Source organism: Raphanus sativus, chromosome 4, assembly GCF_000801105.2.
Source record: "Raphanus sativus cultivar WK10039 chromosome 4, ASM80110v3, whole genome shotgun sequence".
NCBI lineage: Eukaryota > Viridiplantae > Streptophyta > Magnoliopsida > Brassicales > Brassicaceae > Raphanus > Raphanus sativus.
This window is the reverse complement of record NC_079514.1, coordinates 5,708,951-5,724,502: the sequence shown is the minus strand read 5'-3', so window position 1 is coordinate 5,724,502 and position 15,552 is coordinate 5,708,951. Positions and strand designations below refer to the sequence as shown.

Here is a 15,552-nt window from a genome sequence, read left to right as displayed (position 1 = left end):
TTTTGGATCTGGGTTTTCTTCTGGATCATCCCTTGTATTATCTGACCTAGATCCTCCATCACTCTTTTAGCTCTTTCTGTGTGGTTCTTTTGAGATTAGTTTTCTGATGAGTTTGTTTACTTTTGTATTTGTAGTGTCAAAAGTCTCACACTTGAGTTTTCGAGAAGGATTAGAAAAATGGCAGATGGGATATCGAGCTTCTGGGGTCCGGTGACTTCCACCATAGAGTGTTGTGAGAAGAACTACGCCTACTCCTCTTACATTGCAGAGTTCTACAACACCATCTCCAACGTCCCTGGGATCCTCTTGGCTCTCATCGGTCTCGTCACGCTTAAGGCAACGGTTCGAGAAGAGGTTCAGCATCCTCCACATTTCCAACATGATCCTCGCTATCGGCAGCATGCTCTACCATGCCACTTTGCAGCACGTGTAAGTTAGTTACTACCCTTCAAAAAAAAGTTTCTAGCTTGTTAGCTTTTTTCTTGATTCGAGTTTTGGTCTCTTTTGATTGATCCAAGCGCAGGCAACAGCAGAGCGATGAGACGCCGATGGTGTGGGAGATACTTCTCTACATGTACATCCTTTACTCGCCGGACTGGCATTACAGAAGCACCATGCCCACTTTTCTCTTCCTCTACGGTGCTGCTTTCGCTGCTGTCCACGCTTTCCTCAGGTTTGGATCGGTTTCAAGGTCCACTACGTGGTCCTTTGCCTTCTCTGCATCCCTCGGATGTACAAGTACTACATTCACACCGAGGATACCGCGGCTAAAAGGATTGCCAAGTGGTATGTCGCCACGATTCTTGTGGGGAGTGTTTGCTGGTTCTGTGACCGTGTTTTCTGCGAGAGGATATCTCAGTGGCCTGTGAACCCTCAGGGCATGCCCTGTGGCATGTGTTCATGAGTTTCAACTCCTACTGTGCCAACACGTTCTTGATGTTCTGTCGAGCTCAGCAGCGTGGATGGAATCCGAAGGTGAAGTACTTTCTGGGAGTTCTTCCTTACGTCAAGATCGAGAAGCCAAAAACTCAATGAGGGGGAAAAGAGCCCAGAAGATCATAAATATAGTTTTTTTTGTTCATCGTTTTGTCAGAATTTCGACGTTGGTTTTCATTTTTTGCAAGTGAAGGTACTCTCAGAGTCTAGAATTTTTTTTGTTCTTTGTATTAGTTTTCTTGGGGATGAATGGATGATGATCTTATGAAGAATTGATTTCTTAACTTGCTGAAACGCTGTCTTTGTGCATTATCATCTTTAACTTGATCACATTCTTCCTTCTCAAGTATCAAGGTTCTCTTAATCAATTTAACAACAATCCTTTTGGGTTGTGTTTCGTCAACATTTGTTGTCAGGTCATAAAGCTTGATTCAAGGTCTTCACAATACCTTAGAAAGAAGTGGGTTCTCTAACTTTTTTACGTAATGAACTTTTTAAAATCTCACAATGATGTTCCCAAAACTCATATTTTGTTTTTCCTTGAATGGTCTTTCAAAATGATGTATCCAAAGCTATTACAGGTTTTCTCTGGCCTAGTTAAGAGGAACAATATTATCTCCCAAAAGCTGTGAAACAAGTTTACAATCTCAGTCTTCAATCCAAGAAAAAACCTGGAAAACTAACTCTTAAAGCGATGAGTAAAAGTTTGTCTCCTGCTCTGCTCTATTCCTCCTGCAGCTCATATATCTGCATGTATGCTTCTGATAGTTCTACCATTTGGGGAAGTGTTTCTGCCACATGCAAATCCTGCATCTCGTACCTGCAATGCATTGACATTAATATTCGTCAGTTTTTATGCTAACATACCCGTCACTGTGTGTTCGAACTGAGATATATCTGATATGCTAGAAAGCTCATTTGCGAAACATTAACACACGAGATAAGTGAAATTTTTGACATTCCTATCTCACGCAAGTAAAAAAGAAGCACAACTTTTTTTACAAGGATAAAAGCTTACCATAGTTCTTGTGACTTGCGCTGCACGAAGACTCTGAAGTACCCATCCTCAGGCTTACCATCATGCACAATGTTGGCGATTAGATTGTACTTTGAAGAGACCTTCTCGCCTTCTGCAGCAGTAGGCAGTGATGGTATGTAATCCCTCAGCTCCATGTCTTTCACTGGGAAGTTAACTGTGCCGTGGACAAAATTTGAGTCAAAATTAACCAAGCAATAATGATCCTTGTAAAACATTAATGTCACAAAAATCCAAATAGACTCACCCAAGGTAGGGTTCTTCTCCTTGAAGAAGTTATTCTTCTTGAACCGAACCATATGGAACATCAGGTAAGGAGGAGACTTGGTTACACGATATCTCATTCTGGCTAGCTTAGGGCGGACCACCTCCGTCACAGTTTCTCCATCAAACTTCTTCAATAAATCGAATAGAGCAACCTGAACCAAACATAAACAAAATTAGCTCCTGCTTATCTCACTTTGCTAACTAAAAACTCAAAGACGCAATGGCAATCCTTAGTGGATTCCAAACCAAAAAGGACTCAAGTGAACTCTTCTAACTCATAAAGTGGATTCCAAAAAGACGGTCAACCCTATGCTAAACATCACACAGTAACCTTGTAAGTTTTCTAGCTCAACACACCGCACATGTTATTCATCATGATGTCCCCCTTTCTGGAATGCGTTTTGTAAAAGGGACCGCAGCAAAATTTGCAAGGTTGAAATAGCCGTAACTTAAAAGTCTAAAGCAAGAGGTGTGTGATTACCTGTGGAATAATGTTTTTCTCCATGACATCTTTGAAAAGAGGAGGCGGTGGCAAATCTAGCCCAAGCATCAGAAAAGGCATCCTGGAGACTTCTTTGTTTTCATTGCCTTGATACTCTCTCACAACCTCCAACTCACCCTGTGATGATGATTACCAGATTATATGAAAATGCATCTTTTCGCACGAAGTTGTATCGAACTACATTACGTTGACGTGTCAAAAGGATAGAAGCATACCTGGAAGCACTGATGGATGATACTGCTAGCGTTCTTTGAAGGCCTAAGATCCATGTGCAGAGTGTTGAGCAGCCACGACATGAACTCTACTGGATCTGACTGCTGGCCTATCCTGAATCGTTTCTTGCTAGCCTTCATGACCGCTTGCAAGAACTCATGTGGACTGACCTGTTGCCAAAATGTAAATTAAATTAGCAAGGTCGGTCCTCTCATTAGGTGAGGATATGAAAAAGTGAGGCATGATAATAGAGTCAGACCTGTCCTTTAAAGTTTCGAGCATGCCAAATCTTACGAGTGAGTTCCCCAAAGCGGTGAACAAGAGGAGACTTGCAATGCTGATAGTTCTCAGGGATAAGGAAAAAGTTCCTTAAAGGAGTAACTCTCATCAACGACTGGATTGTAACATTCACAAACTCAGTCTTTTGTATGTTGTTCAACCCCACCTATTGCATAAAGTTAACTGCTTTTAGGAGACAAAACTTACTCAATGACAAACTGTATCCCAAATAGAGAGAAAGAGAGAGAACTACCATTCCCGGAAGATAGTCAGAGCCATCAAGAGCCCTAGACCACTGCTTATTCCTATCAAGCTCTTCCACTTGTCCCCTACTAAACCTACAAATGTATATCACCAAGGCCTTGATAAGAAGGAACTAGCAAGAAGATAAGTAGTAAGAAGATCCAACAAACCTTGGATTCAAGACGTGTCGAATGTCATCCAAAGAAGGGTCATTAATCTCGTAACTATCAGGAAGACAATAGACCTTCTCGGTCAAAAGATTGATGTAAACGTGGTGTCCTGCTTCCAAGCTATGCGTATAAGCATGAGACCTCTGGCTTCTCCCTTGGAAGTACTTCCCGCAGACGAGACACGCGTAAACGTTCAGATTCGACAAGGAGACAGAGCAGAACCTCTCGAAATCAAAATCCAATACCTGCAAACCAAACCAAAACATTAAAGATTTAGATTACATTACAAGTTTTGCAAAAGCACAAGACTTTGGTCGGTAAGTAAGATGGTGATTTTACCTGACGGTTGACTGTGTCGAGATAAGGGCAATCGCGACGGACTTCGACGTGGCGCGAATGCTTCCCGCGACCTTTAAAGGCGTCGCCTTCGTCGTCTTCGAGCTCATCTATTGGTGGAGACCGTTCCATTGCTCTCTTACGCTTTAGCTCTCTTTCTTCTTCCTCCTTCTCGAAACCACCGTTCTTGACTTCTTCTCTCTCACTTTTCATCCTCAGAAGAATCTCCTTGCGCAACAATTGCCCTAGACTTCGAATAGAAGAGTCGACTCGTGAATCTATTCGAGCAGCAAGAACTTCGCGGTCGCTTTAGAGGCCGACGACTATTGTGAGAATCAGGCTTAATGTTTCTTATTGGGCCTTATTGTTCTAGCCCATTAGTAATATTAGTTTAATGATATACTAATATTTAATATAGATTTTCATCTATATTAAAAAAGTATCTTTAATATTAAAATTTTGTCAAATGATGGAAAATTAATAATATCTCAAGAAATTTAATTACTTTTAATTTTGATAATTTATCACTTTTAATTATTAAAAATAGAAAACTTTGAAAGTTAATTTTTGAATTTTTTTTTCTGTCAACATTCTAATTAATTATTTGAAATAACTTAAAATATTTATCTTATATACTATTCCTTGTCTCTTCAAATAAATGGAGGATGAGATAATTATTTTTTTTTACATCAAATCTTACTTGTCACAGGATAATAATCTGTAATCTTTTTGTTGTCACAAACTATCAATCTGTACTAATTTACTTAAAGATTCACGATCCAATGATGACAAAATACCATTTATATCCTCAAGCTTCTCGAAACCAACAACAATAAAACGCGTCAAAATCTCAGGGGACGTAGAGGACATTTAACAATCGAGTGAAAAGATGGGTTCAAGTTACAGCCAGCTGGCCAGGAAGTTAAAGCAACGAGGTCACCAAAAACGACGATACTACCCTCTACCCATAAACTTTAACACCGTGACTCACAAGGGTAATACGGACATTTAAACTAAGTAGATAAATCAAAACCAACCAATAAAGGGTACATTCGTCATTCAAAGACTTATAAAGAGAGAGACAGAGAGGTAAAACAGGGACAAGAGTAAGAGAGAGAAAGGGACAAGGGTAAGAGAGAGAGAAAGAGAGAGATTTGTTTTTTTTGTTTGCTTTTGTACAATGGTGTCGGACCAGGATCTAGCTAAAGGAGTCGAGACTCTGCTCCGACAATCCGACCTTAGCTCCCTCACATCGTTAACCAGCGTCGTTCAGCAGCTTGAAGCTAAGCTAGGGTTAGACCTCACGGAGAAGACAAGCTTCATCAGAGACCAGATCAAATCTCCTCCTCCGTCCTCACCAATCAACCTCCTCTGCTTCCGCTTCCGCATCAACCGCACAACCTCCTCCGCCGCCGTCGCAGCAGCTGCATTTCGGCGTCAATGTTCAGGGGAAAGGTCATTTCGCACTTCAACATCCGTCTCAATTCTCTGTTTCGCATTCTCAACAATACCCTCCTCATTTCGCTCTCCAGCCTCCTCCTCCTCCTTACCACTCTTATGACCTCAATTTCCGGCAGCCGTATCCGCCTTACATGCCGCCGATGCAGCACCAGCAGCAGCTACAGTCTCCGCGGCAAGGACCCTCTGTTCTGGTTTCACAAGCCCCTAAAGAAAGGTTTGTTCTTGGGGTCTTTTAGGGTTTGCATCATATACTATTTTGGTGGGTTTCCGGTTTAGGAAAGTCTAAATCTTTAGGTCAAGTTTCTTCATTTTACTGGTTTCTAGGTTTATTTGCCCAATCTAGAGTTATATTTAGCACATTGGTACACACCCACCGCTCTATTATAGTGTGTTAATCCTAAAAATTGGATTTTTATTAACAAGTTTTGTAATTTTTACCCAAAGTATCAAACTTTATGAAGTTATTGCAAGTTTTATGAGTTGGGGGATTGTGTAATGTTCTTTCCGTTGCAGTGCTCCAGCTGGAACTAAGAGAAAGGGTGGTCCTGGTGGGTTAACAAAGTCTGTAGGGTCTCTCCAGAGCTTGAAGTTGTTGTTGGTGAACCTGCTCTTCCCAGAACTGAGGTTATTTTTACAGTTTCTTACATTCAGGATTATGACCAGTGTGTATAAGCAATTGGGGGGTTTGTTATAATAGTGTTGCTCTGTTTTGGGTTTTGTCTTTTTCAGATTGTGAGGCAGTTATGGGCTTACATAAGGAAGAACAACCTCCAAGACCCTAGTAACAAGCGGAAGATCATATGTGATGATGCGTTGCGTGTGGTTTTTGAGTGTGATTGCACTGACATGTTCAAGATGAATAAGTTGCTTGCTAAGCATATCCTCCCGCTTGATCCATCAAGTAATGGTTTCAATTGCTCAAACTACATATGTTATTGGTTAGTTCGTTGTTACTGACTGTTTATCTTTTGGCAGAGGACTCTGGTCAAGCGAAACGGGCAAAAGCTGAGGGAGACTAAGACTGAGACAGAAAACACAGAGCCTGTTGCTAGTTCAACTTCAGCTGTTGCATTATCTGAGCCACTTGCAAAGTTCTTTGGCACGGGGGAGACGGAGATGACGGAGGAAGAGATTATTCGCCGTGTTTGGGAGTACATTAAACTCAACAACCTAGAGGTGAGTGAATACTCTAGTTGCTTCTTTTTATTTTGTTTCTAACAAAGCTTATTTTAGTGGGATTTGATTTTCACATCTTCATATGTTTTAGAGCCTTTTGAATGGATTACAGACTAGACAACTAAGCACCCTTTATTGTTCTGCTTTTTCAACATGTTTACCAGGACCAGACAAATCCAATGGCTATTCAGTGTGATGAGAAGCTCCGTGATCTTATTGGGTGTGAAAAGCATTTCAGCTGTGGGGATAAATGAGATGCTAAGGCGCCATATGTACAAGCCTTCCTGATATCTTCTGGTTCTGACTAATTGACTAGGAACTACTAGTTGTAAGTGAAAGCTTTATTTTCACTGATTATGATTGTTTATATATCAGCATTGGGGTTACTTATGTGTGACAATTCTCTTGCAGGTGTGTATCTAGGGAACCTACTTATGACTCCTGGGGGTGTAGAAGAACTCTGATAAAGGAAGAATGACCATTTTCACTTTTTAACTTCCTGTAATGCTCTGCTATTTTTCGTCTTCCTTTGGGTTCTTTGTTTCTTTAGTTGGTTGTGTATCGACATGGTTAGGGTACTTTAGTATTTTACAGTATTCAGGGAATCTGTGTGATTTTCTTTACTTATGAAAACTCTAGTGTTACTACTGGTCAAATGGCGCGGATGTTTTGTATTTAACGCCATTTTCCAATGTATGTTCTAGGAAAAAGACAACAGTAAAATGATATGTGTTTTAACTATGTTCTACCGTTTGGAATTATTTGCATTCTACCATATGTATGTGCATGAGATGAAATCTGCAGTTTGAAAAGTTTCTGAAATGAAATTATTTGTGCCATTTTGCAGATTTTATGCCTGAAACAATGTTTCAATGTTAATTGTTACTTCAGCTGAGTTAATGAAACTGGACCTCTTACTTATCATTGACTTTACTGGTCCTTAAATGAAATTAATTACTGTGACTAGTGTCGTTTAAGTCTACACTTTGAGAATCCAGTTCTGCTAAAAGTTTGATATATAACAATTCAAAAATAAATTAAAAAGTTGATATTACAATAATGTATCAGATAGCTGAAGAATAGCTTGTGCCTCCAATTGAACATTGTGAAGCTCTCTATGTTTCTTTGTTCACTAACTTCTATGGCGTTTCTGTAATGGTACATATTATACTAGTCTTGCAGTTTAATCAGTGGCATATCTTCAGTTACACAGGCTGTTCCTGCTATGGATTGTGTTATTTTTAGTCAAAGAAACTGTGCTATTGTTTTTGGTTATAAATATGATTTTAAGTCCCTATGCTTGTGTAGTGTCAGGTTCGTTTACCTGTAAATCTATATGTCCCATCTTATTCATTCTAACTTTTACAATGGATTCCATCTCTTGTTTCATGGCGCTATTATTCTTCCATGTCTTTGGTACTTATACTTGTTCGGATTAAGAGGCTTATTCAGTCTTGTTCTTGGATATGAAATGGTTATTCACCACGTACAGCTTCACACCATTGACAATATTCTGATTCTTATGCAGCAATTAATGATACACGACGAATGATGCATATGGGTGGATTTAGTCTTTGATGTATCAAAATGTATATATGAGAGCCTTGAACACACTTACGCGAACTTCATAATAATCTCCACATAGTCAGTCTACACAGGTACCAACATTTATAGGATGATTAAGCCCTTCGAATCCTTGGAAATTGACTCTTTTTTTTTTTTGCTAAGAATGTTAATATCATTAGCTAGTAATGAAAAAGATTACAAGTGGTGAAACTTGAAATCCAAAGAGCTTCAAGAAGCTAATTTGGTTGTACAAGCCGCAAAAAAAGTTAAAAGAGCTTGTAGAACATAATAGGACTAATCTAGTGAACTAGATTAATGCTAAGACTAATGATGTGTTACTTTGCACTATACACTTGAAGAGTTGAAATGACTGAGCCACCTTAAGCTGGAGCCTGCTAAAGGATCAATAGCATCAAAGAAGTCTGATAATCAGAGGTCCCCTTGGGCGGGGAGGCTGCAATCGCATTAGCCGGAAGAGGTGACAAGCTCTGCATCAGCACAGACAACGCTACCACCTCCAGGAATATCAACAACAGCAAGCCTTACAAGACTCATGAGCTTCACGGTGTGGAAGCAGGCGGTAGGGAAACGGCAGAAACCGGCCACATACCAAGTCGGAAGGCTCGACGAGACTCAAGAAAGGCAGCTAACATCTTTGGGCAGCCATAAACAATCAAATGATTTTAGGACATGAAGAGGCAGAGCTCTCAAAACAGGCGAGAGCTACGACAAAGGTGAGAGACTCCAAACGCCACGGCGGCTTAACTACGAGACAGCCCAAGATCCTTGCCGATCTGCGAAGAGGAGGAGCTCACCAAACCGAAAGCACCAAACGCACTGCTGTGCAAAGAGACAGATCGAGCGACAGAGTAAACCTCCACGATGGCCTCTACATCGTGTACCTGCGGGAGACAGAGAAGAGGAACTCATACAGACCAGTGGGTAGCAAATCGACGACAAAGAGTCTGGAAGACGGTAAGGAAGGCTCCAGGCGAGGCAGCGACGCTCTCCATTAATTCCCGATGAACCGTAGACCCCTAGATCTGACCCAGATCTAAGAAAAAACCCTTTGGTGCGAGAGATAACCTACTGGCGCCACCAAACACTTCAACTTGCTACACCTCGCTTCTCCTCCAGCGGCTTAACGGACGCCCGTCATTGCCGTTGCTAAATCACCGGTGAACCAGAGAAACCAGAGGAGAAAAGCATGTCGGTATAGATGGAGAGAAGAAGGATGGAGGATAGAGGCAAAAGAGAGAAGAAAAGAGGAAATGGGGTGGCGAAGAAGGACAGCAAACTTGCCGTCGAACTTCTTCACCGTAACAGGGTTGTGATGATGGCGGCGCTAGGTTAAAGAGATTGGGGGGGGAGAGACTCTAGAGAGAATATTTTCTCTCTCTCTCTCTTGTTTTTCCGACCGTTTTTGGAATTGACTCTTGCCACTATGCTTGATCGTTGGATGCTTTGGTCAATTCTCCATCACTTTTCCATGATGCTAGACTGCTAGTTCATCCTCCTTAAATTTAATCTGTTCTAAGTGATCCTCAAATCTTCAAACTACTAGCCCTCCGAAAACAATGATTGGGCCTAGGAAGATAAATAAAAGAATAAATTGTAAATGAATAGGAAATTATGGTAGAGAGGGTCACATGGATGTTCATCTCTTCCAACTCATTTAATGGAACCACTTGCATCTAGTTTGGTTAGTTAGATTCAAATTTTTGGCTGAACATTTTATGGTTTGATTATACTTTTTTTGAAATATAGAAATCAAAATAATTAATTGCCAAATCGAATTGATAATCGTTTTCTCAGTTTACCAAATAGAACCAAACTTTTAAAAGAAGTTGAACCGAAGTATATACTCTCTTTGTATTATTTTAAATGGTGTTTAAATATTTTATTTAATAAATGATGTTCTCATTATCAAGATTAAATTTGATATTATTTGACATTTATGACCAATTACAATGGTTGAACTTATTTGATTTAATGTTATTTTTATGTAATCAAGATAAATTATATTTTTTTTTAAAATATTTGTATAAAAACATTAAATACCACTTAAATGATATTCTTTATGTTTTACAAAATTACATATTCTAGAAAAAAATTGTTTCAAAATGTTCTATTTTTACATTTTCAATGCATATTTCATTAACTAATTGCAAACTTAGAAAGAAATTAATTGCACTTATTGGATTTTTATTGATTTAAAATTATGGAAAATAAATAATCATACATTCTTTTGCAAATTTAATGTGTTTTATTAAAATGTGCGAAAAGTCTAGAATATATAACATTTTAAAATAGAGGGAGTACAAAGTATATAAAAAAAAACTTAAATTCGCCATAAAATGGGCAAAAGTGAAAGCTCGTCGATGACAACTCTCGGGAAAAAAAAACTCGTCGATGACAAGTTGACAACTCTCTCCAAAGATGATAAAACAAAAATTCGGGACCGCATGCAGTTAAATGAAAAAGACCCATTCTTCATCCTTGAACATACAGTATGGAATAGCATTTTTCGATGACGAATTACTAGTGAACGTACATAATTGAATTATCCATATTTTTTTTTTGAATGAATTTTAAATTTATTCAAAAAAGCCTTTTTACACTAGAGTGCCAACTAGTTTAGGATCCAACCAGAAATAACAAATTGCAAAAAGAAACCGATTACATTTCTAGATTGGAACCAATAACAAAGAATATCCTCCATACCTTTTTTCCCCTTCAATCTGACCAGACTAAGCTTGTTCCTGATACACTTGTCTGCAAACTTTTTTAGCATAGTTAATTGCATCAACTTCTCGCCATGTTTCACTCTGTTTTCTCTCCCTCTAAATATAGTAAGTAGCAACATGAAACGTGCAATTTGAGTTTAAAATTGATTGACAAAAATAAATTATCTCATATCTTTTTGTATATCACTTACTTCTTATTTACATTTCCATGAGGAATATTTCCATCACCCCTGTAATAAGAATATGTCTATCCACTTATATCGATGATCATTACATCGTATAGGATAATTATAGGTTAAATTGGCCAGACTAATTTGGGTTAGGTCGATATCAATTAAAATCGATTGGCTAATTTTTTATAGACCGAACCAATTTCAGCTCGGATATACATCAGATTCTAATACTACTATATGTTAAATATCATATATTTTCAACTGTGAACTAATACATATCTTTATATATTCATTTAGGTTCTATCCAATTTTTTGGGAAATTATATTCTCACATACTAAATCCGCCATCTGCTCTTTTTGAACATATGATATGTGGGGAACAAGACAAAAGTAACACTTAATTATATATTAATATTCGCACACGACATATTTATTCAAGTATTATTCTTCGTACACATAACAACATATATAGTCACTACTATGGTGTTTTCCTGCACAATGTGCAGAAAATATTTTTTATTCAATGTATATTTAGTATATATGTATATATATAAAAAATTACAATTTTGAAATATTCTTTAATTTATATCTTTTTGTTAAAATATATTAAATCAAATTTTGTAATATAAGAGAAATTTTGTTAAGTGTATAATTATCAAAACATAAACTAAATAATTTTCTAAATTTATGGATATTAAAAATAAACTAATAGTATTGGATTAGAAAATTACATTTAAAAACTGTTAATTTTTGAAAAATTGTTTTAGTATAATAATTATAAAATAGAATTAAATTTTGAAAATTTTCAAAATAATATTATATTTATATTTATAACATTATATTATTTATTTCTATATTAATGATGATCTATGAGTTATTACCATATTTTATAAACTTACTAAAAATACAAATCAATAATAAATGTAAATGTCCATGTCACTATTTAAAAATTATTCTTAAAAATGCATAGTATTTTGAAGAATTGTTTTTTGTAATTAAAATTATAAAAATATAGCTAAATAATATTTCGAAATTTTAATTATTATTATATTTCTATTTAATTTATTATTTACCATATTTTAAAACTTATCTTAAATATAAATCAATATTAAATGTAAATATGTCATAATGATCTATAAGTTATTACCATATTTTAAAAAATTATCTTAAATATAAATCAACACTAAATGTAAATATCCATGTCATAATTTACTTCAAGCCATGTCATCAATGTTAGTGTGCTATGTCATAATTTTTCTTTCAAAATTAATATGGTGATGACACATGTCAAAATCACTTATTAAATATAGACTAGGAGATTACGCCCTGTTTAACAACGAAACACACATCAACACTGTATAAGCATACTTGCGTTGTAAGTAGTTACTGGATAGGGTTCTTGTTCTTAATCAGGTGAGATTAAGGGCTAGATACTGGTGGTGGTGGACACTGAAAGCCAATAGGAAAAACCATATTACAAGCGAAAAATATTGTTCTAACGGCCTTATCGATACGAAAACCAAAGGAAGTGGCCTGAAGACAAAGCAGAGGCAATCGGCTACTTGGACGTTCGGAAGGCCAGTGATAGCACTGCAGCACGGCCGTGCTCTGGTGTCGCCAGCAATGACATTGCCTAGGCCAAGGACATTGGCGCATACACCAAGTTGCAATGGGTCTCTAGGACACGTACCAAAGCCCTGCGAAGGCGAGAGCAAGAGGTCAGCCTCAGCGAGGCTGAAGATGAGGAAGATGATGATGAGGCTAATGGTGTTTGAGCTCTTTGAGACCATTTTTTTGTATTTTGTTGATTTTAAGTGTGGATGCTTGTGGTGAGGCTATGTGGGTATTTATAGAGCCATGAAAAGCATTGAACATAATCGTTGTCATCTTTTTTAGTTAACTCGAATTGCCTAACAGTAACTTCCTATAATTAAATGAGGTCTTGAAGAGTTAGGCAAGTGTTAATTGCCTTTACGCATCTCTGAGCTTATGAGTTTTTAAGGTCATTTTTATTCGTTCTGACAATGTGATAACGACAAATCACTTTATAATTTTAAAATATTTATATCTATAACAAATGATTCTAAAATGTTAATAAGAATAAATATTTCTCTAATATATTAGTTTATTTTATTTGTTTCTTTATTTTGCGGATTTGAATCGAATACGTCATCGAGGAATGAACCTGTCAACTGAATTTTTCCGCCTGCCCATGCTATCTTTCTTTTATCAGCGAGGCAGCAGCCAAATTTAAGTATGCAACGAGATCCTTTTGGTATGGACTTGTGAGCCTCTGACCGCTCTATCGCACGCCTTTTTCATCTCCATACACATTAAACGGATGCTTAGGTAAGACCCCTTCTTGCAAATTGCAATATGTTATTTTGAGATTCTTCCACGCAATATCAGTTATAACAACATAACTTCTTAAGTGGTTTTATATGATAAATAAAGGGAAAATTGCCAAAACGGAACAAAAATTCAGCATGGTTGTCCCTATAGTATAAAACCATCATTTAGTTGTCCCTTTAGTATAATTTCTTTCATAATCCCAAAACTAACCCTTGATTAATCTAATTAAACACATTAAACTAATATAATTTAAATAATAATTAAAAAACGTTTAAAAAGGGATTTTTTTAAAAAAAAATTAATTTTTAATAAAAATAAACTTTTTAAAACTTAATAAAATAAAAATAAAAATAATTTACAATTTTTTTAATAAAAAACAGTTTAAAAAGTTTTATTTTTTATAAGAAGTTTAAAATGTTTGTAAACTTTTTAATTTTATCAAAAATTTTAATAAAAATAAAAAAATTAAAATGTATTTTTCTAAAGTTTGTTTAAAATTTTATTAAAAACTTTTTGTAAAGTTTTATTTTTATTTTTATAAAGTTTACAAATTTTATAAATTTTGTTTAAGTTTTTATTAAACACAATAAACTAAAAGAATTTTTAAAAAAATTAATTAAAACGTTTAAAAAGGGAAAATAAAACTTTTAATTTTTTAATAAAAATAAACTTTGTAAAAATAAAAATAATTAACAATTTTTTAATAAAACGATAAATAAACTTATTAAAAACATTTTACAAAGTTTTATTTTTATAAAAAGTTTAAAATGTTTTTAATAAAACTTTAATTAAATAAAAATTTTAAACTTTATAAAAATAAAAATAAAACTTTACTAATTTTTTTTAATAAAAGCTTTAAACTAACTTTATAAAAAAACAATTTACAAAGTTTTATTTTATAAAAAATTTAAAATGTTTGTGACCTTTGAATTTTATCGAACTTTTTAATAAAAATAAAACTTTTAAAAATGTTTTTAATAAAACTTTAATAAAAATAAAATTTGTAAACTTTATAAAATAAAAATTAAACTTTACAAAAAATTGCACCTAATTTCAAAACACCACATGTTGTATAGATATGTATCATAGAGAATAAGAGTTTGTGAAAAAAAATCAAAAGAAAAACTATGGAAAACCCATAGATTAATGAAGAAGACAAGGTATAATCATTTTTTAAAAGTTTTTGACAAGTAAAATCGAAAATAACACGTTTTAGGAAGTTAGAATATTTTTAGGAGATTTTTAGAATATTTCCTTAACTGAATTTTTCATTAATTTTCGCAAAAAACAGGTATCTTATCCGTAGAAGGTGCCTTCTAAAAGTTTAGAACATTGACAAAAATCTAGAACACGCTTTCTACTTTTAGTAGACGGAAGAGTACATTTTAGAAAACACATTCCGCGAAATTTAGAATACTTAATAAAAGTAGAAGATGCTTTCGGACGAAAAGTAGATAGCTTTAGGATTAGTAGAATGCGCATTCCACTTTCTTAGAAAATTAGTAAACAGTAGAATGTACTTTCTAAAAATAGTAGATGAACGTGTTTATTTTAGAAATCGCTTTCTACTATACCATTTTCCGTAGAAGGCACATTCTACCTTTAGTAGAACGTATTTTCAAATTTTTATTTATCAACTTTTTGAAAAAAATAAAAATACCAGCATGTGTATATAGATGTTTTATTAATTCTTTATATTTTAAATTTTTTTTTTGATTCACAAAAGTATTTATTTCATTAGTTTTCAGAAATACAAAGGGTAAAAAGGAGAAAAATTGGACAAAAAATGATTTATACCAAAGGGACAACACCCTTGTTTTTTTGTTCTCTATTGGCAATTTTCCCAATAAATGGACATATGCGCACGGTTTTAATCTCATGGTTGTATGCATTTTTTCATTAATTTAGTGGATCTAGTTTTTTATATGTGTGTCATCCAATCGGTTAAACATTACGTATTTCTGTTTACAATATTATTAAATAATTAGTTCATAAAAAAACAAAATCTACATTAATTAGCTTCTGCATGCATTTTGTTTGAGATTTGCGTTTACGTATGTATCAAGTTGCTCGATAAAAATTTCGCAGCCTATCC

At 35.3% G+C, this 15,552-nt stretch overlaps 2 protein-coding genes and 2 pseudogenes across 2 annotated transcripts; 2 read left to right on the top strand and 2 right to left on the bottom strand.

Annotated features, from left to right (window-relative positions):
- The first annotated feature begins 132 nt into the window (after positions 1 to 132).
- LOC130511577 (alkaline ceramidase-like) lies at positions 133 to 1,275 on the top strand (annotated as a pseudogene).
- A 169-nt stretch (positions 1,276 to 1,444) lies between these two features.
- Positions 1,445 to 4,271, bottom strand: LOC130511575 (uncharacterized). Its single transcript, XM_057008735.1, has 9 exons — positions 3,986 to 4,271; positions 3,647 to 3,891; positions 3,487 to 3,571; positions 3,214 to 3,399; positions 2,957 to 3,124; positions 2,721 to 2,858; positions 2,220 to 2,391; positions 1,955 to 2,129; positions 1,445 to 1,756 (listed from the first exon to the last, which is right to left on the bottom strand). The coding sequence occupies exons 1-9, from the start codon at positions 4,193 to 4,195 to the stop codon at positions 1,660 to 1,662; spliced, it is 1,476 nt and encodes a 491-aa protein (XP_056864715.1). The 5' UTR covers positions 4,196 to 4,271; the 3' UTR covers positions 1,445 to 1,659.
- An 869-nt stretch (positions 4,272 to 5,140) lies between these two features.
- On the top strand, positions 5,141 to 6,922 carry LOC130511576 (transcription factor rlmA-like; annotated as a pseudogene).
- A 5,427-nt stretch (positions 6,923 to 12,349) lies between these two features.
- On the bottom strand, positions 12,350 to 12,921 carry LOC108853191 (lipid transfer protein EARLI 1). Its single transcript, XM_018626638.2, is given in 2 exon segments — positions 12,350 to 12,619; positions 12,622 to 12,921. Coding segments are annotated over 2 exon segments (369 nt in total). The 5' UTR covers positions 12,896 to 12,921; the 3' UTR covers positions 12,350 to 12,524.
- Positions 12,922 to 15,552: the final 2,631 nt, after the last annotated feature.

Coding starts and splice junctions, on each gene's coding strand:
- LOC130511575 (XM_057008735.1), bottom strand. CDS start 4,195: ATGAAAAGTGAGAGAGAAGAAGTCAAGAACGGTGGTTTCGAGAAGGAG. Junction 3,400..3,486: donor CTGACTATCTTCCGGGAATG/GTAGTTCTCTCT, acceptor TTTATGCAATAG/GTGGGGTTGAACAACATACA. Junction 2,392..2,720: donor AGAAAAACATTATTCCACAG/GTAATCACACAC, acceptor TGTTTGGTTCAG/GTTGCTCTATTCGATTTATT.